Genomic DNA, 27,773 nt, shown 5'->3' with positions numbered 1-27,773 from the left:
TTACGACAAAGTTTGTCTGCATCATGGAGTGACATCATATTTCTTATCTCAATATTTCTGAGCTGAAAGGAGGCTACCCTTGTGATATTATCTACATGAGCTTCAAATGAAAGACCAGAGTCAATAATCACACCAAGATCGTTTACTTCTGGACATGATGAAACCGAACGACCATCCAGTTACCCTGTAATCAGAAAGATTACTTCTGGCTGCATGTGGTCCTAGTAGGAATGAATCCGACTCGTAAATACCAGTGCGCACTCCACACCAGTAGATGGCGTACATACACATATTGTTGTTTGCCAACCGCCACAAAGCTCAAGAAGGAAACCTTTTTTCTCCTCGACTAAGGCATGTAACACATGAAGGGTAGGATCACGAGATTTAAGGCGCTATTTTCCAGTAATTTTAAATTGAACATACGTTAATCTAATGGACAGTGAAGGCGTGAGGACTGACCCCCAGCTGCAGCAGTTCATTGAAACTGAGTCTCAAAAGCAAAGATTTCAGCAGCTGGTTCACCAAATGACGGAAGTCTGTTGGGTAAGTAAAGTCAAAGCAAGCTAATCATATTAGCATTAAATTGCTTTAGCTTTCTGAGTTAATATGATACGCGACTCTATTTTGGTAAAGTTGCTGCTGTTAAGATAAGATGTGGGTTATTTATTATCAAAATTTTTATTATTGTCAGTTAAGTGTATTGAAATAACATCAATGTAAATTCCCGTTTTTCATTACAGAGCACAAACATAAATATTTAGTTTTAATTTAACTGCATCCTTTTATGCACGCACTGTTATTTTATTTTATTCAGAACACATACAGGCTCATTCAACTTTCCTGTCAGCTCAAACCAGTATGGCCAGTCTCCTCTGACCTATTTCTCAACCAAGGATTGTCACCACACTCTTAAAACAAATGGTTCTATTTAGAACCCCAAATGGTTCTTTGAATCCAAGTGAGATGGTTCTTTTTAGAACCATTTAAGGGTTCTTTATTATTGAAAGAGTTATTTATTATTGAATAAGAAAATATAACCAATCCAGAAAATTAAAAAAGTTTAAATTTATTGAATTTATTATACAAAAATATTAGTGTCATATTTAAAATTGCACCTCTGTATTAGACAGCAAAACTTTAAATTATTTTACATTTAAAATGTTTAATTATGTTCAATCATTTAGTTTTAATTATTTTACTTAAGCATTTTCAATTTTTAATAAACATACATAAGCTTGTTTATGTACTGTATGTACATATACAGTACTTAACTTTTACATGTATCTCTGAAATGAGGAAAAACAAATCACAATGCAGATAAAACCAATACATGAACAATTAAAACATCTATTAAATAGCACTACAATTTATACTTCTTTTGCAATCCTGATGATGTTTGGGGCCATTTCATTTAGAGATGTTTCCATGTTCTTTGGCAAGTCTGTGCCAAACCTCATCGTCATTTCATGCAGCATCTTAAATACAAAACATTTGTTTACTTCAGGTGCATATATCCAAATTACACACTTTCAGTCAAACAAGTTCCTTAAAGTCAGCATAAACTGGAGGTTGCAACTGACTACCATATAGTGATGTATTTCCGAGACAGAATGTTCAATAAGAAAAAGAGTGGCCATGGTAAAGTAATCAAAATTACTCCAGGCATTGAAGCCCATATGATTAAAATAACATGAACTTGATTAGAAATACAGTGTAGACATCTAGATCATATTTTCTATTCAATTTACAATTCATTTGTTGTGAAATTTCATTAAAACATTGACATTTCTGAGTGACCTCAATTTTTAACAGCTATATATATATATATATATATATATATATACTTTGTATTTGGCAGACGCTTTTATCAAAAGGGACTTAAAATACATTTAATCTATACATTTATCAGTATGTGTTCCCTGGGATATCCTTTTGCATTGCATTGCTGTACCAAATGAGCCATAGGAATTCACAAAAATATAATATACATTGATTTTTCTTATCTGCCTGGCACAAAATGTAACAGTGTTTACTCACAAGCTGTGGCACTCCAAGAAAAGGAAACTGCTTCATTACTTCAGCTGCAGGCCTCTCCATAATCTGTACTCTTTGGAAAAGAATGCGCTTCATCTGGCTCTTGACCTCAGATTAACTGGGGTTGCTTTTACGCAACTCCAGGGTGATGGCATTAATGTGTTCCCGGAAACTTTTCTCATCCTAACCCGTTACTTCCAGGTCCAACACAATCTGAAGTAGGAAGACAGTATTGTGCAGTATGTAAATATGAATCAAAGTCACAGAATAAAATATTTAAGATTGAAACATCAATCTTAAAAACTGATGTATCACTTAAGGAAAACTAAACCAAATACCTCCTGTGAACAAGCAGAATCATTATATGCTGTTATATCCAATGGTTCTCTTCTACATTTTGCACTCTGAAATAATAGTCAACATGTTTTTCATGTTAAGACAAATTTAATCTGCCTTGACACAAAATTTATTTAACTGAACTTGCCTTTTATTGTCGACTAAGTCCCTCAGAGTCTGTCTGTCCAGCACACTTCCTTTTGATCCCATACTTCTCCTTCATTTGCAGGACGATTGATGAGCTAACCAAGGGAATCCTTTTTTTTTTAAAGGCATTCCAACAAGGTATCCAGTAGACACATTTATACTTTCTTTTAAAGTAGATTTTTTTTTTTCTGTGAGATTTTTTAATGAGCAATGACCCCAATGTTTTCACAGTTTTAAAAGAGCAGCAATATGTACATACATAACCAAAGGAGCTGTCATCCTTCAATAATGGAAAGCGGGTGATCAAACTCCCCAGAACATCTCCATACATTTTATGATTTGGGTACCTAAGAAATATAATAAAATGTATTATTTCAGTACCCAACAACCAACATGTTTGACATTTACCTGTTATAAAATACAATGAAATACAATACTGAAAAGTAACAGTCTGATCAATGTTGGAGCTAAAAAGTGCACGAAAGTGGACCTCGCGGGCCAAAGTTAATAACTTGTTGAACTACACCTGTTAACATGGGCCTGAGAAACATACTCACCGCAAACTGAGTATGTGTGAAACTGCGACAAACATTCACATATCATACCCTCCGCCTTCCACCCGGTTCACTTTTTTTTAAATCGGTGCCTATCGTTAGCTTACCGTTAGCGAACAGCGCGCGCGCTTCATTGAAATTAATATTCACGCTTCTGTCTCGAAGCTCGTCTCCTTATAACACAGCTGTCTAATTGTTGTTGACAATTTAATTAACATTGAAAAGGAAATAAAGGGAGACTGTAACTTAATTCATTTAAAAACCGGAGCAAAATCAATTTAACAGGGCTTTCTGAACCGACGGCTGAGGAAGCCCGTCAGTGCTACCCAGCAGTATTTTTAACTGAGGTAAATATTATCCATTTTGCTTCTAGTATTACTATTTAACACAAGGGCTACTCTTACAATTAGAAATATTAACTGATGATACTAAATATTTCAGTAATATGATTTCAAAAATGTAAAAACTTAACTTACCTGAGGGTATGAACGGGCAGAAATGGCGGACTCCTCAGTTTGAAAAATTAACTGTCGCTGTCTCGAGGCTCATCTTCGCCAATACACCAATAGGAATTCAAGGATGATGAAACACATCTACGTCAGCAGAGGGCATTTTTACCATTATTTGTTTTTAATGCCCCCTTCGGGTTAACCATCACAATATGGTATAGTACGAAATAAAGAAAACACCTGGTTAGTTTATTTATTTCGCAAAATGATTCGTCAAAAAGGCAAACTATAATGTATTAGGAAATATAAGTTTCATACTAATGTACAAACTTGCACAAAAAAGCTCAAATGATACATTGACTAGATATTAATATTTATTGACTCTCGTTTTTCACTACAGCAGTCATTCTCCTGGGTCTTGACTCAAAAAGCTTTGTGAATGTGTTGTGTAGGCCTATAATTATTGTGTAATCTTTAGTTTACATTTCAGTCATAAAACATGAATTATAGAACCATTTTAATAAAAAAGGTTCTTTGCTCTCCAAGGGTTCTACATAGAACCATTTATTTGGTAAAAGGTTCTATTGGCCAAGTACAGAACCCCAGGGTTCTATATAGAACCTCAAGGAACCCCCCTTTTTTTTTTTTTTTTTTTTTTTTAAATAGAGTGCACAACCTCACAGTATGATCTTTTGTTTTTTGCACCATTCTTACCACCGTTTATACACTGCATGTATATGTTGGAGAAAAGTGTTCAAAACTATAAGGATTATTGTCCTTGGAAAAAGTAAAACCTAATAAAAAGTAAAGTAAATGGTCTTATTGCCAAATGAGTGTTGACCACAACTCTGGAGGACAAAAGTGCTTATAAATAACTAAGTGGTTGAATTATTTATGAAATTGGAAATTTGCAAAATACCAATATAATTCATGTTTTAGATATTTTTTAATTATATTTTATTTTACAATTTTGACTTTCAAAATATATATCGATCTGTCTTGTGTGAGTAAGTGTTAACACTTGTGCTCAACACTCATTGCACAATAAAACATTTTGTCTTTATACTGGGTTTTAGTTAGACTTAACTAAATTTGCACACACATTTCCTTTAAAACCTGATGTAGTCACTGTACAAAGTTAACATAGTATCACAAATGTGTAATTAATAGTTTTCCTATTTTAAATGAAAAAGGAAATTCAATTTTTTTTAATTGAAAAGCAGCTGCCAGTCCCCTAATGTACCATCAAGTGCACCTTAGCCTATTGGAACACCTCCTCCAAGCTGGGCTTCTCCAGATATTAGGGGTAGATGACAAACTGCTCACTGGGTCTCTGGGCAGGCCCACATTGCCACCTCACTGGAAGAGCTCAATAAAGGTTTTTGGCTCATCCTGAGATCCTTTTTTAGACATGTAATAAGCTGTTACTGGAGTACCCACCAGGTGAACCAAGCTCTGAAGCACCTGTTGATCATCAAACTGTTCCTGGAGGAGAGCCTCCAAACACTGCTGTTGCTCTGTGTGCAGTTCAAGAATAGCGTAATGTTGGCTCTGATCTATTTGGAAAGACTGGTTTCTTAACCACATATGTGTCTGATTTGGCATTGGAATATAATGTTTTCACCATCACTGGTTGTATGAGTGACACATTACAAATATATACCAAAATGCAAAAATCAGACCATAAATGTGTTGCAAGTGTGAAGCAGCAGGCAGATGAACAGCCATACTGTTTCAATCAAAATTAACATAGTTAATATCACTGAACTCTGAAATTTTAGTCATCATAACTCCATGCAGTGATTTTGAGGATGCAGTCCTTAATACTTGTTAGGGCCCAAGCACTAGCAGTGCGAAGGGCCCTCTTGTTCTTCTAAGGATTATTCTTTTTTTAGGGCCTGAGCACCGAAGGAGCAAGGCCAGAGGCCTTGCACCGTAGGTGCGGAAGCCCTATTGTTTTCGTTAGAATTTTATATATATATATTTTTTTTTCAACCTTTCGGGGCATTTCGGACCCCTTAACATGCTCAAAAACTCTTGAAAATCAGCAGACAGGTTGGAACCTACGGCCATTAGGACGTCACTGTGGCTCAGCCCTGGGCGTGGCACAAACAGGGTCCAGTATGATCTGAAGACATTGAGGAGTTAAAATTGTTAAGGGATTCTTAATATCTCAAACGGTTCAGCTGGGAGGAGCCCTTAAACTTATGGCGAATAAAAGGAAACAGGAAAGGACTAATAACTTCGGTGTATACTGAGTGATGTAAATCAAACTTCAACTTTATGTTAAGAGAAGAAAGCTGATCACACGGACATGACTACTGTGAATCTCAGTCATAGCGCCACCAACTGGCAGCAGGAAGTGTGTCACTTTTAGAAATCTAATGTTTTGTCCCTTACTTTCACCTGATTTAGTCACAGAATAATTTCAAGACATGGCTGATGTGAAACTGTGAAGGAATTTGTAATATTTTGAATGATGTTGCTATGGTGAGGATGTAAATAAGAACATAATTGAAGAAAATTAATGTTCTTATATCTTAACAGTGGAAAGTCCTACTGTTTCAAAACATATTATATAGAAAGAACAACTGGTTGTGAGTAAGTTTGCTTAGTTTCATGATTTTGTGATGCTCGCGTGGCTCACAACAAATTTTTACATTTATCCATACATTTGTCAATTGACTAGACATGGTTTTGACCTGACTCCTGCAGTGCTAGACTATGTCCACTAGAGGCTCTTTTCCCTTTATTTATTTTTTAAATATGGCTTCATGTTCACAATTAATATATTATCATATCATAATATCATCATATACATCAATATATAGCAATACATTTAGTAATAAAATATTTATACAAATTTTTCCTTTCCTGAAATGTGTAGACATTTTTCTGGGTGAATACACAGTTTTATATACACAGTTTTGCTTAAAAACTGTGCACACAACATTATGGGTGACATCAGAGTTCAAAAGAGGACAAATTGTTGGAGCACGTCTCGCTGGCGCATCTGTGACTGAGACAGCAAGTCTTTGTGATGTATCAAGAGCCACGGTATCCAGGGTAATGTCCGCATACCACCAAGAAGGACGAACCACATCCAACAGGAGTAACTGTGGACGCAAGAGGAAGCTGTCTGAAAGGGATGTATCCAAAAAACATAAAACCACAGCTGCCCAACTCACTGCAGAATTAAATATGCACCTCAACTCTCCTGTTTACACCAAAACTGTCCGTCAGGAGCTCCACAGGGTCAATGTACATGGTCGGGCTGCTATAGCCAAACCTTTGGTCACTTGTGCCAATGCCAAACGTCGGTTTCAATGGTGCCAGCAGCGAAACTCTTGGGCTGTGGACAATGTGAAATATGTATTGTTCTCTGATGAGTCCACCTTCACTGTCTTTCCCACATCCGGGAGAGTTATGGTGTGGAGAAGCCCCAAAGAAGCATACCACCCAGACTGTTGCATGCCCAGAGTGAAGCATGGGGGTGGATCAGTGATGGTTTAGGCTGCAATATCATGGCATTCCCTAGGCCCAATACTTGTGCTAGATGGGCGCGTCACTGCCAAGGACTACCGAACCATTCTGGAGGACCATGTGCACCCAATGGTTCAAACATTGTATCCTGAAGGCGGTGCCGTGTATCAGGATGATAATGCACCAATACACACAGCAAGACTGGTGACAGAGTGGTTTGATGAAAATGAAAGTGAAGTTGAACATCTCCCATGGCCTGCACAGTCACCAGATCTAAATATTATTGAGCCACTTTGGGGTGTTTTGGAGGAGCGAATCAGGAAACGTTTTCCTCCACCAGCATCACGTAGTGACCTGGCCACTATTCTGCAAGAAGAATGGCTCAAAATCCCTCTGGCCACTGTGCAGGACTTGTATCTGTCATTCCCAAGACGAATTGATGCTGTATTGGCTGCAAAAGGAGGCCCTGCACCATACTAATGAATTATTGTGGTCTAAAACCAGGCGTTTCAGTTTCATTGTCCAACCCGTGTGTCTGTGTATGTGTAATATGTATGTATATGTGTGTATATATATATATATATATATATATATATATATATATATATATATATATATATATATATATAATATATATATACACTATATTGCCAAAAGTATTCGCTCACCTGCCTTGACTCACATATGAACTTAATTGACATCCCATTCCTAATCCATAGGGTTCAATATGACGTCGGTCCACCCTTTGCAGCTATAACAGCTTCAACTCTTCTGGGAAGGCTGTCCACAAGGTTTAGGAGTGTGTTTATGGGAATTTTTGACCATTCTTCCAGAAGCGCATTTGTGAGGTCACACACTGATGTTGGACGAGAAGGCCTGGCTCTCAGTCTCCGCTCTAATTCATCCCAAAGGTGTTCTATCGGGTTGAGGTCAGGACTCTGTGCAGGCCAGTCAAGTTCATCCACACCAGACTCTGTCATCCATGTCTTTATGGACCTTGCTTTGTGCACTGGTGCACAGTCATGTTGGAAGAGGAAGGGGCCAGCTCCAAACTGTTCCCACAAAGTTGGGAGCATGGAATTGTCCAAAATGTCTTGGTATGCTGAAGCATTCAGAGTTCCTTTCACTGGAACTAAGGGGCCAAGCCCAGCTCCTGAAAAACAACCCCACACCATAATCCCCCCTCCACCAAACTTTACACTTGGCACAATGCAGTCAGACAAGTACCGTTCTCCTGGCAACCGCCAAACCCAGACTCGTCCATCAGATTGCCAGATGGAGAAGCGCGATTCGTCACTCCAGAGAACACGTCTCCACTGCTCTAGAGTCCAGTGGCGAGGTGCTTTACACCACTGCATCCGCCGCTTTGCATTGCACTTGGTGATGTATGGCTTGGATGCAGCTGCTCGGCCATGGAAACCCATTCCATGAAGCTCTCTGCGCACTGTTCTTGAGCTAATCTGAAGGCCACATGAAGTTTGGAGGTCTGTAGCGATTGACTGCAGAAAGTTGGCGACCTCTTCGCACTATGTGCCTCAGCATCCGCTGACCCCGCTCCGTCAGTTTACGTGGCCTACCACTTCGTGGCTGAGTTGCTGTCGTTCCCAAACACTTCCACGTTCTTATAATACAACTGACAGTTGACTGTGGAATATTTAGGAGCGAGGAAATTTCACGACTGGATTTGTTGCACAGGTGGCATCCTATCACAGTTCCATGCTGGAATTCACTAAGCTCCTGAGAGCGACCCATTCTTTCACAAATGTTTGTAAAAACAGTCTGCATGCCTAGGTGCTTGATTTTATACACCTGTGGCCATGGAAGTGATTGGAACACCTGATTCTGATTATTTGGATGGGTGAGTGAGTACTTTTGGCAATATAGTGTAACTGATATAGTAATATAGTTTAGAGGGAGAGTCATTGTCCCTTTTGACATCACTGGACATTGCTATGATCTGTTTCATTACACCCAAACTGTCACTTTTGCCCTTATATAGTTTAGAGCGAGAGGCAGTTGTCTTTTTGCCATCAGTGTACATTGCTGTGATCACTTTCATTAGACCCAAATTGTCACTCTTGTCCTTTTGATATTTCCCCTTTAAATGCATGTACCCACTGTGCCTACTTTGTCTGGTGTGCTTGGGCGGCGATGCCACCATTGCTTGGGCCCAATCATCGTTGCTTGTAACTATATTTCCTGTTTATGACCTAGTGTATGACCTAGATAATACATAGCAATAAATATTAAATTAATGATAATCAACATTATATTTTACAGTAGCCTACACATTATATATTTTACTTATTAAGACTATCGCTTATTTGGCTTTGCTGAAGCATACAGTTCTCATTAGCAGTGAACTCTAATATTATGATTAGATTATAATTTTCCCAAAGAAAACATGTATAAACAAACCAGTGGCCCTAAAACAGAGCCTTTTGGAACACCAAACGTTACCATAGTAAACTAGAGAAGTCACCATTTACATCTTTTTTTTTTTTTTTTGCAAATTATTTTTATAGAACAATTATATACAAATATGTCAAAGAACAATGAGTGAAGTATATTATTGTTTTTATAAAACAAGAAAAAAGAGAAATGAAATGAGAACAAACCCAAAAACACACGCAAACGCACATTCACACCCCCTCCCCCCACCCCCCACATCCTCCAGCTCGAATCTGTGTGAATCAGAAAGGTTACTCGGATGCATGACCTAATTCAGACAAACTTTCAGGCAATACCTGTAAATTTGTGAAATAAGAAATTAGTGGTTGCCATTTGTGAAAGAACATATCAGTAGCCTCTCAGTGTGTATTTAATCTTCTCCAACTTAAGAAAAAATAATAAATCTTTAATCCACTGAGAGATAGAGGGACACTCAATGGACTTCCAGTGTAAGAGTATGGAGCATCTGGCCAATAAAGAAAGAAAGCGATAACATCTTTTTGTGCAGAACTCAAAGGGACTGAATCATCCGGAATGCCAAATATGGCAATTAATGGACATGGTTTTAACTGCACCCCAAGTATAGTGGACATGATATTGAAAAAACCTGTCCAAAAGTCCTGCAAGTTTGGGCACAAAAAGAACATATGACTTAGATTACAGGGAGAGGCATGGCACCTGTCGCATCTATCCTCAACATCAGGATATATTTCAGCCAGCCTAGATTTGGAATAATGTACTCTGTGCAAAACCTTAAACTGAATAAGACTGAGGCGGGCACAGGAAGTGCTGGAGTGTATCCTGTCTATGGCTTTCTCCCAGCATTCCTCACTCCACTGCAATCCCAATTCATTTTCCCCAAGCAGTCCTGGTTTTAGTAATTATACCATTATTAAGCGATAATATAAAATTATATATTCTTGAAATAACATCTCGCTGATATGGATTAAATGTGAGCAGGCTTTCCCAGGGCTGCTTGGGAGGTACAGAAGGAAAATCAGGAAAACATCTGGACTTGTAGGTAACGAAAGAAACGAGATGCAGGCAGCTCATACTCCAAGGACAGACTAGCAAAACTTTTAAAGACTCCATCTTCATACAAATTATAACAATGCGTGATGCCTTTGTACCATGTTGAAAATGATGAATCTAGAAGTGATGGGGGAAACAAATGATTTTTATTCAATGGACCTATTTGCAGTTCCAATGCAGTTGCAATGGACGCAGTTCCAAATTTAAAATGACGTCTAAATTGATACCACATTTTAAGTGTATTAAATACTACTGGATTATCAGTATATTGAGTGGGCTTGATTGGAAAGGAAGTGCAAAGTAGAGCTAATATAGAGGATGATTTACAAGACAGTAATTCTAATTTGCACCATGGAGATTCAGATGAGTTTATCCAAAAATTTAATTTTTGAATGTGTGCAGCCCAGTAATATATTTGAAAATTAGGCAGAGCAAGTCCACCACTAAGTCTACATCTCTGTAATAAGGTCTTACGGATTCTAGGAGGTTTCCCACCCCAAAGATAAGAGCTTATGATTTTATCGAATGAATCAAAAAAGTATTTAGGTAGAAATAAAGGAAGTGATTGAAAAAAATAAAGAAATTTAGGAAGAATGGTCATTTTAAAATGCCGCGATTCCGCCCGCAGTTTGCCGTGAGATTCTGTGAGTCGGTGCTTTGGTATTTAAATGCATGTGTTGTACTTCACAGAATTTTCACCAGGTGGCACATGGTACAACTCTGGCCAGAGCACATTATACAGTATAACACAGTTCTTATATATATATTTTAATACTTTAATACATATATAGTAATATTTACATTTTAAATGAATATGTATAAATTTACCTGTGACTGTGTGAGTGTAAAGCTGCGAAGTATTTTTATGTGCTTTGTAAATACTTAATTGTGCTGGTGTTTTCCTGCCATCTGCGCATAACTTTTTTTGTTCAACTTTAAAGATGCCTGTGCAAAGATAAAAATTAAAATGGAAAACCTCTTGAGATTAAAGTCATTATAATGCAAAATTTAACTGGTAGTTATTCCAGAAAAAAGTCAAACTAAATAAAATTGTGACAAAGTAGTAATATTTCGCGAATAAAGTTAACACTATGAGACTAAAGTAAAAATCACGAGATTCGTAGCAATACGGGATTAAATTCGTAATATTTTGAGAATAATGTCATTATTTACATTAACGTGTTTAGAGTGATGAATAATATATTAGGCCTATTTGTGTATAGTGAAATTAATGTATTAATAAAACGACTTAATGCATTAAGCTACGTTGAGAATATACGTAAAAGTGAAACTTTACTCGTTGCATGCGCATTTACAATTACTCACTGGTTGGTGATTATTGTTTCGCGCGCAGAGAGCAGCGGAAAAAAGAATGGTTTATTGATCTACCTAAATAAATATGATATGATATTTTAAAAATGTCAAAGAGACCGTCAAACATATTTTTTAATTTTTTAAAATCCACGAGAAAAGTTGGTGTGCCTGATCAAAAGAGATCATGGAACAAATGGAAAATGGAACTGCACACCTTTTATCAAGATAGTGGGAGACAGAAGCAAAGCGAGTTACACCAGTCAGTAACGGAGGACGCAACCACGTCATCGGTGACAGAAACCTCCACTGATCAGATAAATGATACTGAGCACAGTCCTACTAAATCGCATATGCAGATAGCAGAAAGCATATGGTAGCAGCATGGACGACGCTAGGCCATTTTTAGGTGGGCTTTAGCCCCCCTAACATTTCTACTCAGCCCTCCTAAAATTCTGCCATTCTCCATAAACTCTACACCAGGAACGATTCTAGGATTTTCACTTAAGGTGGGCTCAGCCCCCGATGTGGGTATAATAGTTAAAAAAAATTAATTAAAATAAAGGTTTGACTAACAAGGTAGGATGGTAAACTTATTGCAGCATTCCACTGTATGGCATAGATGTGTATAACATTTGAGTACTGAACAAGCCAAATATGAGTCTTCCTGATCTCACACACACACAAACACACTTGTCCTCTGATCCTCGCTCTGTGACGCCATGGTCTGCGGATTGAAGAATGCGTTGAAAGACGGGGAGGAGGCGAAGTCTGCCGCTGTTTTCATATGAAATTTAAAGAGGACTGAGGAGATCACCATGGCCTAGCGAAGCCCATGCTCTACACAAATTGATCTCCTCAGTCCCCTTTAAATTTTATATAAAAACACCGGCAGACTTTGGCTCCTCCCTGTCTTTCAGCGCGTTTTTCAATCCACAGACCGCGGTGTCACAGAGCGAGGAGCAGAGGACGTGTGTGTGTGTGTGTGTTCAGTACTCAAATGTTTACCATCCTAGCCTGTTAATTAATTAATTAATTTATTTTTACTATTTACCCTCATAGAGTGCGTGTAGAGAATCCTAGAATCGCCCCTGGCAAAGAGTTAAATGGCTTCGACTTGGGGCGTATATACATTCTAATGTAGCGGGTGTCAGTATTTAGGAACACATATCATCTGAAATATATGATCGATATGGAACAGAATAATACACAAAACCATTCAGCAACGGGTTAATGTTTATAATTGCGCTACCACCAGTTAGTGACGTCATGTTCCGGGAAAACTGAAGTTGTGTGGTTGGTGTCGGTCACAGCAGCGAGAGACTGCTGGTTTTGTTCCGGAAATTATTCATTTACAAATTAAGCACTGTTTGGGGGGCAATATCCAGACTTGGACCAGGACCGATTGCAATATTTGAAGGGATAATGGACCGGTCTTTCTTCGAGGAAACTATCATAAAAGAAACCGCCGCCCAATGTAATCACTCAATAAAAACCTTAAAATAATAAAAACGTGGTCTGATTGCATTAAATCAAAAATAAACATTACGCAGACTCTTCAGCTTGCTCATCATTTTGGTTAGGAAATATTAAACCGATTAAACTAACTAAAGACTAGATTGTGACATACAAAGGTGAGTTATTATACAGTTTTATCCCCGAATTTGGCACCGTGTTCTGACAATCTAACTTATAAGAGTAAACCCTCCCCAACCCTAAAAGTCAATGTGGGGGAAGCATTGTGGGGGAAGATATCTCAGATCGTCTGAACACTGCTCAAACCGGTTTTTACATGTAAATTACATTTAGCACCTCTTTGGGGAAGAAAGGCGAAGAGATCGCCTCAAAAACATCGTAAAACTTCCGATATTTTAATCCACTAACAAACAGCTGTCTGGGTTAGTCTATGTATATTAATGTACATTTAAGCTGTGAAACAATTAACGAACAATATTAAATCAGATAGTATATCAAAACTACTGTAATAGGCGGAGGCTCCTGTAAAGCTTTTTATATGCCATTTAATGTCAAAGAAATGCGCTACATAAACTCGGATGAATGTGGGAAGTAAGAATCAGAGTGCACGAGTTTACAGTACTGTACATAGCAGCGGGCTGCAGGAGTAAGATGCCGCAGTGATTATTAAACAGAGACCATGTTCAGATAGATGTATTTCATAGTTAGAAGTATTTTAGAGAATATATAAACGTGACATAAGATAATATATAAGTGCTACAGTAACGATCAAACGCGTATGATGTAAAAACTATTAATAACTGAGCCACAAAAATGTTAGAGCCATTTGACCAGTCCATAAACAAATTTTTACATATTGCTATAATATTATAACAATGGCTTAAAATAGCTTTTAGGCACAATATGTTTTACCCATTACACTCAAAACAAGTGTGTAAGTAGAAGAAGGGCGCATTTGTAGAATCTTGAGATTTTTTTTAAACGTATCCTGATGGATGCTCGCGCACCGTGTTCAGCTGCCTGCAGGGCAATGCGCTCTTCCCACTACCATCACACGCAATAAAACCTCACTCCATGTTATCACATTGAAAACTCACAGCTGAAAATGTTAAATATGAATTCCACATGTTTACTTTCTTTGTTGCTTGTTTTAATCTGCTTCTGAGAGAAACTCTGTGGCCAAGCACATCATTTAATGTATTTGACTTCATGCAACATTATTAAACTCATGCAATATAGGGATTAAGTTGTAATGTTTTATTTATAATGCCATATACATCGTGTTTGGAGTAATGTTCAAAGCAGATAAGTTATACCTACCTTATTATTAAAACAGGTAGATGCGCATGCAACGAGTAAAGTTTCAGTTTTACGCGTATTCTCAACGTAGCTTAATGCATTAAGTCGTTTTATTAATACATTAATTTCACTATACACAAATAGGCCTAATATATTCATCACTCTAAACACGTTAATGTAAATAATGACATTAATCTCAAAATATTACGAATTTAATCCCATATTGCTACGAATCTCGTGATCCAAGCACATCATTTAATGTGTTTGTCTTCATGCAGCGCTTCACAGACCAATCGGTTTATGACATCAAAGTAGCCTACTGCAAGAACAGACTGCTCCGTAAGCTTTTAAATAGCTTTTGAATACGCCAATTGCTCTCCGCAGTGCCACGTTATGTTCATCGATTTCAATGTACACGAAAAATGACTGCCGCCTACTGGTCTCATCTTTCCTGCGCGAGAGTGTGACTCACAATGCCGCGAGTCGTCGCGGGATTCCTGTCCCTCTGACATGCATTCTTAACTGCCACATCTGTATAGAGGGAGGAATAATATGATTTAAAAACTGCATTGATCTCTATGGGATCAGTAGTAATAATATTTGAATCATTTTTTATTTGTGGTATTATGCTTGAAGCAGCCTGTCGTTTTAGCTGATGTGCTAATAATCTACTTGATTTATCACCATATTCATAATACGTTCCCTGAGTTTGTAATAACATACGTTCAGTTTCTTCTGTTGAAAGATCAAATTCTGTTTGCAAATCAATGCGCTGCTTGTACAACTCCAGAGAAGGATTGGATGCATACATATGATCGAGTTTGCTAATAGATGAAAGTTCATTGAGCCTAGTCCTGCGACTTCGATGTAGGAAAGCAGAATATGAAATGATTTGCCCGCTAAGATAAACTTTGAGAGTTTCCTATAATAACGTGTAAGAAGTGGAATCTAGATGGGTAAACAACAAAAATTCGTCAATAGCTTTAGAAATGAATAAACAAAAATCTTTGTCCGCTAGAAGAAGCGAGTTAAACCGCCAAGAAGATGGGGTTAGGAGTTGAAAATTGGATATTCAGTGATAAGGGAGCATGGTCAGAAATTACAATACTTAAATAATCTGAAGAGACAACAGAGGGATTAAGACTGTCAATAAAAAAATAATCAATTCTAGAATATGAATGGTGCACTTGAGAAGAAATATGAGAATTTTTTTGCCTCAGGATTGCAGAATCTCCATGGGTCTACAAGGCCTTTCTGGGACATGAAATTAAAGAATGTTTTAGACATGGCAGACTGGGACACAGGGCAGGAGCTAGAGCGATCCAAAACTGGATCGGAAATCTCCCCCAAAAAGTAATTTTATAATAAAAGTAATTTATTTGCAAAACCTGGATCACTGAAATTTGGAGCATATACATTTACTAGCAAAACCTTGGTCTGGAATAGTGTCCCTGCAACAATAAGATACCATTCCTGTCAGCAGTTATATGGGTAGGTGAAAACTGTATCTTTTTGTTTATTAATATGGCCACACCCCATGATTTAGAATTAAAGTTAGAATGAAAAATTTGACCTACCCAGGGACGGAGAAGTCTATGGTGATATGGTGGTTTAACTTGAATGTGTTTCTTGTAAAAACACTATATCAGCATGTAAACGTTTCGGGTGAATAAAAACGCTAGTAGATTACCCATACCTCTGATGTTCCAGCTAAGAAAACGGACAGGTGTGCGACTCCCAGCCAAACTTGGGCCTACACAGGAATTAGCCATTTATCCAGAAAGATGTAGAGTGACAAAGAATTGCAAAGAGCCAGAAGGATGCCCCCCCCCCCCCCAAAAAAAACCCCTCTCACAAAAATAAATAAAACCAAACACAAATCTAGTCTCCATTCCTAACAGTAACCCTAGGAGACAGCAATGTAAACTATCTGAAACAAAAGTCGCTCTCACAGTAACTGTGACCACGACTCGGAGAGTGAGCCTAATGTAAAAGGAAAAAAAACAAAACAGAAAGGCTCCCACAGATTAAATAAAGCCAAGAGTTATGGGCAAATGCAAGTTATTTAAATCTTCTCATCCCCAGCTTAGAAGAACATATAGATAAATGATTAAGGTCTTAGAAGAGGGGGAAAACAACCCTAGAGGTGAATATTTCTAGGAACACCCCACATACCTTATCCAAATATATAAAATAAACTATGCATATTTATCATAAATTAAATCTGTTGTTTCCCAAGACAACCTAGGATCAGATGTGCAATATATCAAGGTAAAAACACTAACTTTACTAAATTAGAAGCTGGCATAGCCAGAAGCAGCATTAGAGAATATAAACAGATCACACATTTTGATTCAATAAGAAAAAAAAACTATTCAACAATAAGCCACAATTAAACGTGAAGTATTTGCACTGTTGCACTTCACACAGTTTGGATAGCTTTAACGTAGTCTTTGGCTTCATCCGCGGAAAGAAAATCTTTCCCTACACCATTGTAGGTGTTCCGCAGTTGTGCTGGGTAAAACGGACCATAGCGCATGCCCTCAACGTCACAGAGTTGTTCCCATTTATTGTCCAGTTTAACCAAATCTGCAGTAAGACGTTGTATCGTAATTTGCATGGAAGTAATGTCATCGGTACAATCAGAGAGCGAACGCTCCATCTCACCTACGGTACCCTTTAGCGCAGACAGCCCGGCATCGATGGCAGCCTTATCATTTGCCAGTTGTGTCTTCACAGCTTGTAATTCAGATTTTATTGTAGAGAGATCATCCCCCAATGCAGCACGTAGCTCCGCCTTAAAGAATTCGGCAATTTCGTTCCTCAAAGAAGACAATATCTCAAGCTTCAACGCACCAGTGTCAATTACAGAAACTGTCTGGAGAATAGAGGGATCAGCGTGCGGTGGTGAATCATGCGAAGGTGAGGCCATGACCTGTGGATTAGGCCTCACTTGTGTCTGAGTTGTACTGCGGGTTTTGGTGTTCTTACCGGACATCATAACCGCCTCCAAAATCAAATATAAAAACAAAACTGATAACGGGGAAGAGTAACAGCGAAATTAAAACTGGAAAGTGTAAATTAATAACAATTATGTCAAAAATCCACCGGAGCCTCCTAAACCACGTCCTACTCCATTACGTGCTCAACAGCACCCCCCACCATTTACTTATCTTACTAATTATCTTCAAAGCAATAAAGCTCAGTCAAATAAAACCAGAGCCAGAAGAGGGCCAGTCATTTTATTTCATTACATGTGTTCCTATTAAAGTGCATAGTGTGTGTACAGTGGTAATGCATGTTTATAGTGATATAAGCATGCATTTCCACTGTACCCACACTGTGCACTTTAATAGGAACACATGTACACCTGCTCTTTATGTACTACTACAATCATTTAATCATGTGGCAGCAGCATACCGCACAAATCCTGCAGGTCAAAGGATTTAGTTACTGTTCACATGAAATATCTAAATTGTGAAAAAATGTATCTTTGTGACTTAACCATGGCATGGTTATTGGGCAGGCTGGTCTTAAAACTGCATGGGATTTTCATACAAAACAGTAGAATGGTGCAACAAACCTTTAGTGAGTGACAGTTAATGGTTGAAAATGACTTGAAATTGAGAGGCAAGAGGCCAGATTGCTTTGAGCTGCTAGAAAGGATATAGTAACTCAAATTATAACCATTGTGAGCAAAAAAGCATCTCAGCATGCACAAAAATATCTAAACCCTTTTAGGCAACAAGAATCTAAGGCTATAATGGAACAAATGATTAAAAGAACAGGTAATTTTTTCTGAGTCTGAGCTCATGGTTGCCTTAGATTCCTGTTCTTGGCTGACAGGAGAGAAACTTGATGTGGTCTTCTGTTGTTTTGTAGTCCACCCACCTAAAGGTTTGATGATTTGTTCATGCAGAGATGCTTTTCTGTTCACCATGGTTTAAAGTGGCCAGTGAATGTATATGATCATATTATGTTAACTTCCTATGGCTCCATCCCATGGTTGAGAGCCTATTGACTACTTGATTTTGCTAGCATTTCATACAATATATTGAAGCTGCCTTCTTTGCTAATCTTGTAGCATTTACAGTATGAGTCATGTAGGTTCTTATTTTCTTATTATATTTATTGTGGTTCTCTTCATTAGTTTTTAAACATGATGTAATTTTGCCCAATGTAAATACAATGTGAGTGTTTGTAATCTTTGTGGTTTTGTACTTGTTTTTCTGTATAGGAAAAGTGCACGGAAAAGCCTGGTCCCAAGCTTGACTCAAGGACAGAAGTGTGTTTTATAAATTGTGTCGAACGTTTCATTGACACAAGCCAGTTTATCCTCAACAGACTTGAACAAACTCAGAAGACAAGAGACTCCTTCTCAGAGACTATAACTGACTAGCTGGAACCTAAAATCTCAACAGAAAAAAGTCATCTGTTCCCCTTACTCACAGTAAAATAACTCATTAAACTGTCAAAGAAAACATTTTTGATTCTCTCAAAGTGCCTGATTTATATTTAGAAAAATCTTAGAAATAAATCAGTATGAACATATACTTGCACAGGAGGCTTCCATTAACTCTTGTTAAATGCAAGGAGTGACTGTAAGGGAAGAAGAAAACCATTAATACTCCCTTAAAATTTAAAATGGCTTAACACAAAAGGACAAAAGTTTGTATATAACAGAAACTGAAGCATACCAACTGGAATGGAAATATTTTTGTTTATTAAAAATTGAATTGATTTCATAAATTTAATGTTAAATGTTTATAAATATGCTTTCTACATTTAAGGTTAGGAGTTTTATTATAACTCAAATGTATCCCATATACAGTTTTATGCAAAGGTTTGGACACCCCTCTATGGCTTTATAATAATGTGCTCTTTCTCTACAAAAAAAAAGATTGTAGTGATATGCCATTATTTTTTTTTTTAGAGAAGGCTGGATAATGTGATGTTTTTCAGACAGAAATTCTCAGTGTAGCAGTACTGTGTTGTGTAAAATAAAATTGAAAGTGAAAAAAAGGGTGTGCAAAAGTCTGGCCACCCTCTCATTTGTGTGGATTTGAATACATGTCGTCACTTAATACTTAATACTAATTGATTGCAATAGAAAGGAAAAAAGAAACAGGTGAAACCAATCATGAAAAAATATATTTATGGTAGCTTATTGGTAGTTGTGCTTTTCCTTCATCTCTATGGAAAGGTAGCAACATGGGAACCTCAAAAGAACTCTCTAATGACTTAAAAACTAGGATAATTCATCAACATTATTTAGGAGAAGGATACAAAAAGTTGTCACAAAGGTTTAAAGTCTGTCTCCACAGTTAGAAATATAGTTAGGAAATGGAAGGCCACAGGAACAGTCCTTGTGAAAGAAAGATGTGGCAGATCAAGAAAGATATCTGAAAGGCAAAGACGAAGAATGGTTAGAATGGTCACGGTCAAACCACAAACCACCTCCAAATAGCTCCAAGAACATCTTGCTGCTGACAATATCATTGGACATCATTCTACAGTCCGGCGAACTTTGCACAAGGAACAGCTCAATGGAAGGGTGATGCGGAAAAAGCCTTTTCTGCATACTGCTAACAAGCAGAGTCATTTAAGGTATGCAAAGGCTCATCTGGACAAGCCAGAATTGTTTTGGAATAATGTCCTCTGGACAGATGAAACCAAGATTGAGTTATTTGGTCACAACCAGAGGCGCTTTGCATGGTGGAAAAAGAACAGCATTGCAGGAGAAGAACCTGCTCCCTACTGTGAAATTTGTTGGAGAGTCCATCATGCTGTGGGGCTGTGTGGCAAGCATGGGTACTGGAAACCTTGTCAAAGTTGAGGGTCACATGGATTCCACCCAGTATCAGCAGATTCTCAAGAACAATGTTCAAGAATCGGTCAAGAAGTTGAAGTTACGCCGGGGTTGGTTGTTTCAGCAGGACAATGACCCAAAGCATTGCTCCAAATCTACCAAGGAATTCATGCACAGACACAGATAGTGTTCTAGAATGGCCATCCCAGTCCCCATACTTGAACATCATCGAAAATCTATGGATTGATTTGAAAAGGGCTGTCCACGCTCGCCAGCCATCAAACATGACTGAACTGGAAAAATTTTGCAAAGAAGAATGGTCCAAAATACATGCAGGCTGAATTCAAGGACTTATCACTGGCTATAAGAAGCATCTACAGGCTGTTATTTCAGCAAAAGGTGGCTCTACTAAATATTGATGTCATTATTTCATTGGGGTGCCCAAATTTTTGCACCTGTCTGTTTTTATGATTTACATTGCATTGTATCTGTTGATTAAATAAATGTTATTTCAAAACTGAAATGTTGCTGTTTCCATAATCTATAAATTATATCCAAATGAAGTTGCTACTTCGAAAACCCAGCAGATTCTAAATTGAAATTGATAATTTTCAGGGGTGCCCAAACTTTTGCATAAAACTGTATACTTCTTGTTGCTGTAGTAGTGCACAAAAAGTGAACAACGACCAAAGGCACAGAGTGATGGTAGCATCTTCTCTTTCAGTATACAGCATAACATCTGTGAATTCATGATGCCATCAATGAAATGCAGCTCCTCGACACCAGCAGCACTCATGCAGCCCCACATAAAGACACTGCCACCACCATGATTCACTGTAGGCACCATGCATTTTTCTTTGTATTCCTCACCTTTGCAATGCCATACAGTTTTAAGGCTATCAGTTACAAAAACATTTATCTTGGTCTCATCACTCCAGAGTATAGAGTCCCAGTAGTCTTTATCTTTGTCAGCATGGGCCCTGGCAAAATCTAGACACGCTTTTTTGTGCCTGGGCTTTAGGAGACGCTTCTTTCATGGACGGCACCCATGCATGCCATTCCTCTGCAGTGTATGCCATATTATGTCACAGGAAAAGTCACCCCAGTTTGGCTTTCTACTTCTTTAGATAACTGCAGTGAACTTAGATGCCGATTTTCTTCAACACTTCTCATCAAAAGACGCTCCTGTCGAGGTGTTAACTTCCGTGGACGACCTGGATATGTCTGCGAGATTTAGCTTTGTTCCAGAGACTTGACCAGAGACCCTAATTTGAGTAAAACTGAAAATTTTGTTCTCTAAGTTATATTATTAACCTTACTTTCATGTTATAAGTTAAACAGATGTTATCTAAAACTTAGTCTTGTCAACATTTTGGAGATTGTTTTTGTGTTCATTGAGAGACTGCTTAAAATGTTACTTTTCAAAGGTATATAGGGCCTAGCAAAAAAATCTAGTAACAGATATTAGTGACTGTCCTGCACACAATATGGCTCTCAAGCTCACTTCTCAGCTGCTGTTATATGGGTTGAGAGAGAACAGATTCACTCAAGTCCCAAAAAATGCATATTGTTTGAGGTTCCTGTAATTTGCATTTATTCTTTATTCTAATTTTATACTGAATTGAAAAAACAATTTTTTAAATGTTGTAATCATTATGTTGATTAATAATTTAATAATTGTTCCTTATTCTAAGTAGTTGAAAATGTAAATTAGATATGTATGGAGTCAATTCATTGCCACATATATTCGCAAAAGAATTATGTATTGCAAACGAAAAAATGAAATTTGTGAGAGAAGTTTTGCAAAACAAAAATAGAGTTGCAAAATATAAATGACTTAAATTTATATTCGATGCTGCTTTTATTTTGCGCTTCAGTGAAATGTGAGTTTGCGATACAGTTTTTTCTTTGCGCTTCACGTTTCTTTACGTTTGACTTTCTGGCACTGTTTTGACTTGGGAGTGGAGTCAAGGTATTGGGGCATGGTAATCAGGCCCAGGCAGGCCTCCTTCAAAGCTACATCATCAGCTGGAGACTCAAGTCACAACAGATGAAGTTAACAGAACAGAGGTCTACGTTTGGATTTATCGTTTCCTTTTATATCACTTATGTTAAAATGAGTATTGTTTTGTAATGTCGATATATTTTATTTACAACTGCGGTGAAGTTAGTTTGATATTTGGAAGCTGTATTTTAGGGACCGTCGAAAAATTTCTGTTCAAATGAAATGTGGCACTTGTTAATTTCTTCTTAAATATACATATTCCATGCATCATTGCATACAGCTTTTGTTAATTTATTAATAATAATTTAATTAATAGACGGGTGATTCTCACAAAATCTTGGTTTTAAAAATTTCAAACATGAAAATTTTAAAAATGCTTAAATTAACTTTTTTTTCCAGACATTAGCAACAAAGTCTGGAGTATTTGTGAACATTAATTTAAAAACTTTTACTTACCATTTAACACCTTTTTGAACATAATTTCTAGGATAAGTCCTAAGAAAACAGCAACCGCAACTCAGAACAGGCCTCGCCATGGTCAACCAAAGAAGTTGAGTGCACGTGCTCAGCGTCATATCCGGAGGTTTTCTTTGGGAAATAGATGCATGAGTGCTGCCAGCATTGCTGCAGAGATTGAAGGGGTGGGGGGTCAGCCTGTCAGTGCTCAGACCATACGCCGCACACTGCATCAAATTGGTCTGCATGGCTGTTGTCCCAGAAGGTGGGACAATAGCCAACAGCTACTAAAGATGATGCATAAGAAAGCCCACATACAGTTTGCTGAAGACAAGCAGACTAAGGACAAGGATTACTGGAACCATGTCCTGTGGTCTGATGAGACCAAGATGAACATATTTGGTTCAGATGGTGTCAAGCGTGTGTGGCGGCAACCAGGTGAGGAGTTATGCTGTCATAGCTAGTCTTGCTGGAGTCCCTGCTTGCACTTTACACATAATCTACATTGTCCTTAAACATCACATGATCAGAAACTTAATATCTTTCTCTTTCTCTCTCTACCTTCTCTGTCGAGTTATACACCCCACTCCTGAGCTCCCAGTGTTTGCCAGTTTCCAGTGCGACCGCTGCGCTACCCCTGGTCGGAGTCTCACCGCTTGATGGTGCCCACTGATGCTGTGGATGGATCTGTGTGGACCAGGAGACAGCCATGGACAGAGCCACTTGGGGACTTTCACACCATCACAGATATGCCATTTCATCTGTCAGCCCATGACAGCAAAGAACTAGTGTTTATAATGACCTTAGAAACTACACTGACCTGATAGTTCCTCATGGGTCATTGATTGCTGTTGTAGAAAGGACATTAATCAGCTACAGTTACATTATTTTCTGTTTAGTGTCACCCAAATGAGGATGGGTTCCCTTCTGAGCCTGGTTCCTCTCAAGGTTTCTTCCTTTCCATCCCAGGGAGTTTTTCCTTGCCACTGTTGCCACAGGCTTGCTCATTAGGGATAAAATAGGATAAAATAGTCTAATTATAGAATTTAATAATTTATTCTTATTTCTAGTTAATTAGTTATTTTTTGTTTTTATTTTTTATTATTATTTTTCATTTTTCCCCTCCCCTTCCTCTGTTTTCTTCTTTTGTAAAGCTGCTTTGAGACAATGTTCATTGTAAAAGGTGCAATTGAATTGAATTGAATTGAGTACAAAGACAAGTGTGTCTTGCCTACAGTCAAGCATGGTGGTGGGAGTGTCATGGTCTGGGCCTGCATGAGTGTTGCCGGCACTGGGGAGCTACAGTTCATTGAGGGAACCATGAATGCCAACATGTACTGTGACATACTGAAGCAGAGCATGATCCCCTCCCTTCGGAGACTGGGCTGCAGGGCAGTATTCCAACATGATAACGACCCCAAACACACCTCCAAGACGACCACTGCCTTGCTAAAGAAGCTGAGGGTAAAGGTGATGGACTGGCCAAGCATGTCTCCAGACCTAAACCCTATTGAGCATCTGTGGGGCATCCTCAAACGGTAGGTGGGGGAGCGCAATGCCTCTAACATCCACCAGCTCTGTGATGTCATCATGGAGGAGTGGAAGAGGACTCCAGTGGCAACCTGTGAAGCTCTAGTGAACTCCATGCCCAAGAGGGTTAAGGCAGTGCTGGAAAATAATGGTGGCATTTTGGGCCCAATTTGGACATTTCCACTTAGGGGTGTACTTTTTTTTGCCAACGGTTTAGACATTAATGGCTGTGTTGAGCTATTTTGAGGGGACAGCAAATTTACACTGTTATACAGGCTGTACACTCACTACTTTACATTGTAGTAGAGTGTCATTTCTTCAGTGTTGTCACATGAAAAGATATAATAAAATATTTACAAAAATGTGAGGAGTGTACTCACTTTTGTGAGATACTGTAGATTTCAATATGTCTAAAAAAAAAAAAACATGAACCATTTTACCATGGCACTAAAAAATAACTGACCACTGTCTTTTTTTTCTTTTCATGTTGCTTCTTAGTCAGCTGTTCTTATTTTTTATTTTGCCAGTTTGTTTTCGTTTTTGATAGCTGAAACCAGAAAGAAAGCATTACATTAAATTAGCATGTCTCATAACATGGGGAAAAACATTTTAAGTATGCATCATCATATAGTATAGACTTGATGCTTACTCTGTGTGTGTGTACTGTGTGTACTGGGCCTGAAGTTTTGGGGTGGGGTAGAGCTTAATTTTAGTCTTTGAAATGAATTGAAAAATAAAGTAAACAAGAAAATAAAAAACAAACAAATTACAAATAGAAGAACAAATAACTGTTTATTTATTATGTAATTCAATTATTACTAAATAATAACAAAATTATTAACAATTGAAACTACTGAAGTTTATTTTTAATTAAAATTAATGACAGAGTCCAGCAAATTTATTAGGCTGCTGTCACTTTAAGAATCACACAACCTACATGCCTTAGTGTGGTGGGAATTTCCCACAGTATGAACAGTAAACTCAATCCAGCACCAAAGTCCTGTTATAGTAGTGGCTAAAGGGGTGTGTGTGTGTGTGTGTGTGTGTGTGTGTGTGTGTCTGTCTGTGTACTCTCATGTACATTTCCTAACACTGTAGGGTGTTTTTTGCTAATTACACCTGCTGTAACATCCCCAAACCTAACCTCATCTTTCCTTCTGTACTCCTCCAGCAGTTCTGGGTTCTTAACTTTGTCAACCTGGCCTTTGCTAAAGCTTTTTTTTTCTCACTTACTGACTGTCAACAATGAAATAAATCATAAGGCAAAATATCAACAGTAAGTAAATTTTAAATTAACATCAAATTCATAAGAGATATTTGAAAGTCAAACAACATGCTTTAAATTCTCATTCCCGAAACATAACTTCTCTTAACCACAACTAGCCTTAAATTGTTGCGGTATATGAGAATGGTGTTGTAGAGGATGAGGTGCCTCAGTATTGGTGCTAACAATAGAGAAGACATGATGGCTTTACTAATTTTTCTCAGTGCATATAATTAGGCCTCAATAAAATACATTTTCATAAAAAAATTTTAACTCTAAAAATGTTTGAAATGTAGAAAACTTCCTGTTTCAGTAATGATAATCAAAAAGTTAACATTCTGACAATAGAATATTTAACATTTAACTGGAGAGATATGAAGAGATGATTTTACCTAGTAGCCATCTTGAAGTAACTGTCCCATGGGCTCCATCACTCATAATCAAAATTTATTTACATTCTGTATGTGTGTTTAAATAGTCCTTAATAAATGATTCGGAGGATGAGAACATCAGGCATGGACACATCATTTTCCTACTTTTTTACATGATTATACATGAATATTCAGTAAATAATCTAGTAGAACATCCATTTATTTTTTTTCTAATTTTTTTTTGTTAATTTGTTTAAATTACAACATAACACACATTCAAACACAGCCGGACACATTGCGTTAATGAGAATTTCAGTAGAAAATGCAGTAAAATAGAAAAAATGAATGAATTTTCATGTTGAAATTACACATTGTGCAAGGTAGAGAACAGTATTGTCTTTATTCTGATGCTTTTTATATCACTAAATTACACATTTTATATTTAAAATCATTAGTGCCATGGTGTTTCAATGGTTTCATGAGAATTACCCAGATAGTATTAATCATGCATCATGTGAATTAATTTGTAGTTATTTATTTATTTTATTAAATAAAAAATCACTACTCCTTTAATATCTTCTAGGTCATGTGACCCTGGGACCCAAAACTAGTACCAAAATAATTTACTTGGTCATCCCCACAAGGTACAACTCTTGGTAACCCAAAATATGTCGTCACTGATTTTTATTTATTTGTTTATTTTCTTTATTTGTTTAACTCCTTTCTTATTTAAATAAACAAGTCATTTTGTTCTCACAATTAAACATAGTATTTTAGTGTTATTACCCAATGGTCTTCTTAAAAATAATACTCAGAATTAAATCAAAATTTTATTTTGTGTGCTTTTCTTTTTAGTTTTTTTCCGTTATTTTTAACATTTTGTATTTAATTCTATGATTTGTGTGTATTATTTTATACACTGTTGCTGTTTGGTTGAATTTTATAGTTAATTTCTGTCCTGTTGTATGCTAAGTTTAAGTTCTTTCTTTACCAGATTTCCTTTGTAAATAGTATTCAATTTCTATTCACCCTTTGTATTGTGTATGTTTAGTGCTCACTTGTTACCTTAGCTGTCTCGTATAAAGCCACTCGGTCGTTATTTTGCTTATTCTGTTATTATCTTGAAATCTCTCTCTCTCGCACAACCTCCTTGGGGTTCTTCCTTCTGGGCTCACTCACAGGGGTTCAATGAAAACAAAAAACAATTTAAATGTTTAAATGTGGGTAATTTACAGTGGCCGAAACAAAAGTGCAAAACAAAATAACAAATCCAAAAACAAAATAAAAAAAAATCACAATAACGAACTGAAAAACAAAATAAATCAGAAAACAAAATAACAAATCCAAAAACACAACGACAACTTAGAGAAACAATAAAAGGTAGGTATAGTTCGCGAATGGAATTCTTACCTTTGAAGAGACATCTGTCACTCAAGATATACGGAAGTACAGCTGGCTGCGGCAGTAGGACGCTGATTTGGCTTGTATATGAACACAGCTCTGCTCTTATAACGCTTATTACATCGTTTAATCTGGAATAGTTTGGTCTTCGAAACATACTTACGTTCTTTAGGTGTGTAGGTTTTAGACATCGCAAACAATCTTTATGCCATGATACGCAGTATATTTAAATATAAATATATATCAGTATATTTAAAATCACGGCATATGAATGTCCATCTTCAAAGTAGCGTCTAATGAATTCCGTTTTCTTATTAAGATAAATATATGTTTGTAATTTTCTTTGAAAGAATTAAAGTGAGCGC

At 37.3% G+C, this 27,773-nt stretch overlaps 1 protein-coding gene and 1 long non-coding RNA gene across 4 annotated transcripts; one reads left to right on the top strand and one right to left on the bottom strand.

Annotated features, from left to right (window-relative positions):
• The first annotated feature begins 291 nt into the window (after nt 1–291).
• Nucleotides 292–21,647, top strand: timm8a (translocase of inner mitochondrial membrane 8 homolog A (yeast)). Of its 3 annotated transcripts, none has more exons than XR_009205319.1 (3): nt 292–543; nt 18,810–19,022; nt 21,509–21,647. XR_009205319.1 is itself a non-coding variant. In XM_058397067.1 (2 exons), exons 1-2 carry the CDS (start codon nt 433–435, stop codon nt 18,969–18,971), a joined length of 273 nt encoding a protein of 90 aa, XP_058253050.1. In that variant the 5' UTR covers nt 293–432; the 3' UTR covers nt 18,972–19,055. The 3 variants fall into 3 exon arrangements, 1 of the variants encoding a protein (XP_058253050.1); XR_009205318.1 differs by lacking the exon at nt 21,509–21,647 and adding an exon at nt 21,106–21,245; XM_058397067.1 differs by lacking the exon at nt 21,509–21,647 and having other exon boundaries at nt 293–543; nt 18,810–19,055.
• On the bottom strand, nt 20,797–27,409 carry LOC131357779 (uncharacterized). Its single transcript, XR_009205320.1, has 2 exons — nt 27,073–27,409; nt 20,797–24,919 (listed from the first exon to the last, which is right to left on the bottom strand). It is a non-coding gene; the product is annotated as an uncharacterized LOC131357779 (long non-coding RNA).
• Between the last annotated feature and the right edge of the window lie 364 nt (nt 27,410–27,773).

This window comes from Hemibagrus wyckioides, linkage group LG08 (genome assembly GCF_019097595.1).
Source record: "Hemibagrus wyckioides isolate EC202008001 linkage group LG08, SWU_Hwy_1.0, whole genome shotgun sequence".
Taxonomy (NCBI): domain Eukaryota; kingdom Metazoa; phylum Chordata; class Actinopteri; order Siluriformes; family Bagridae; genus Hemibagrus; species Hemibagrus wyckioides.
Note: the sequence above shows the minus strand (reverse complement) of the source record. Positions and strands in the feature narration are given on the sequence as shown.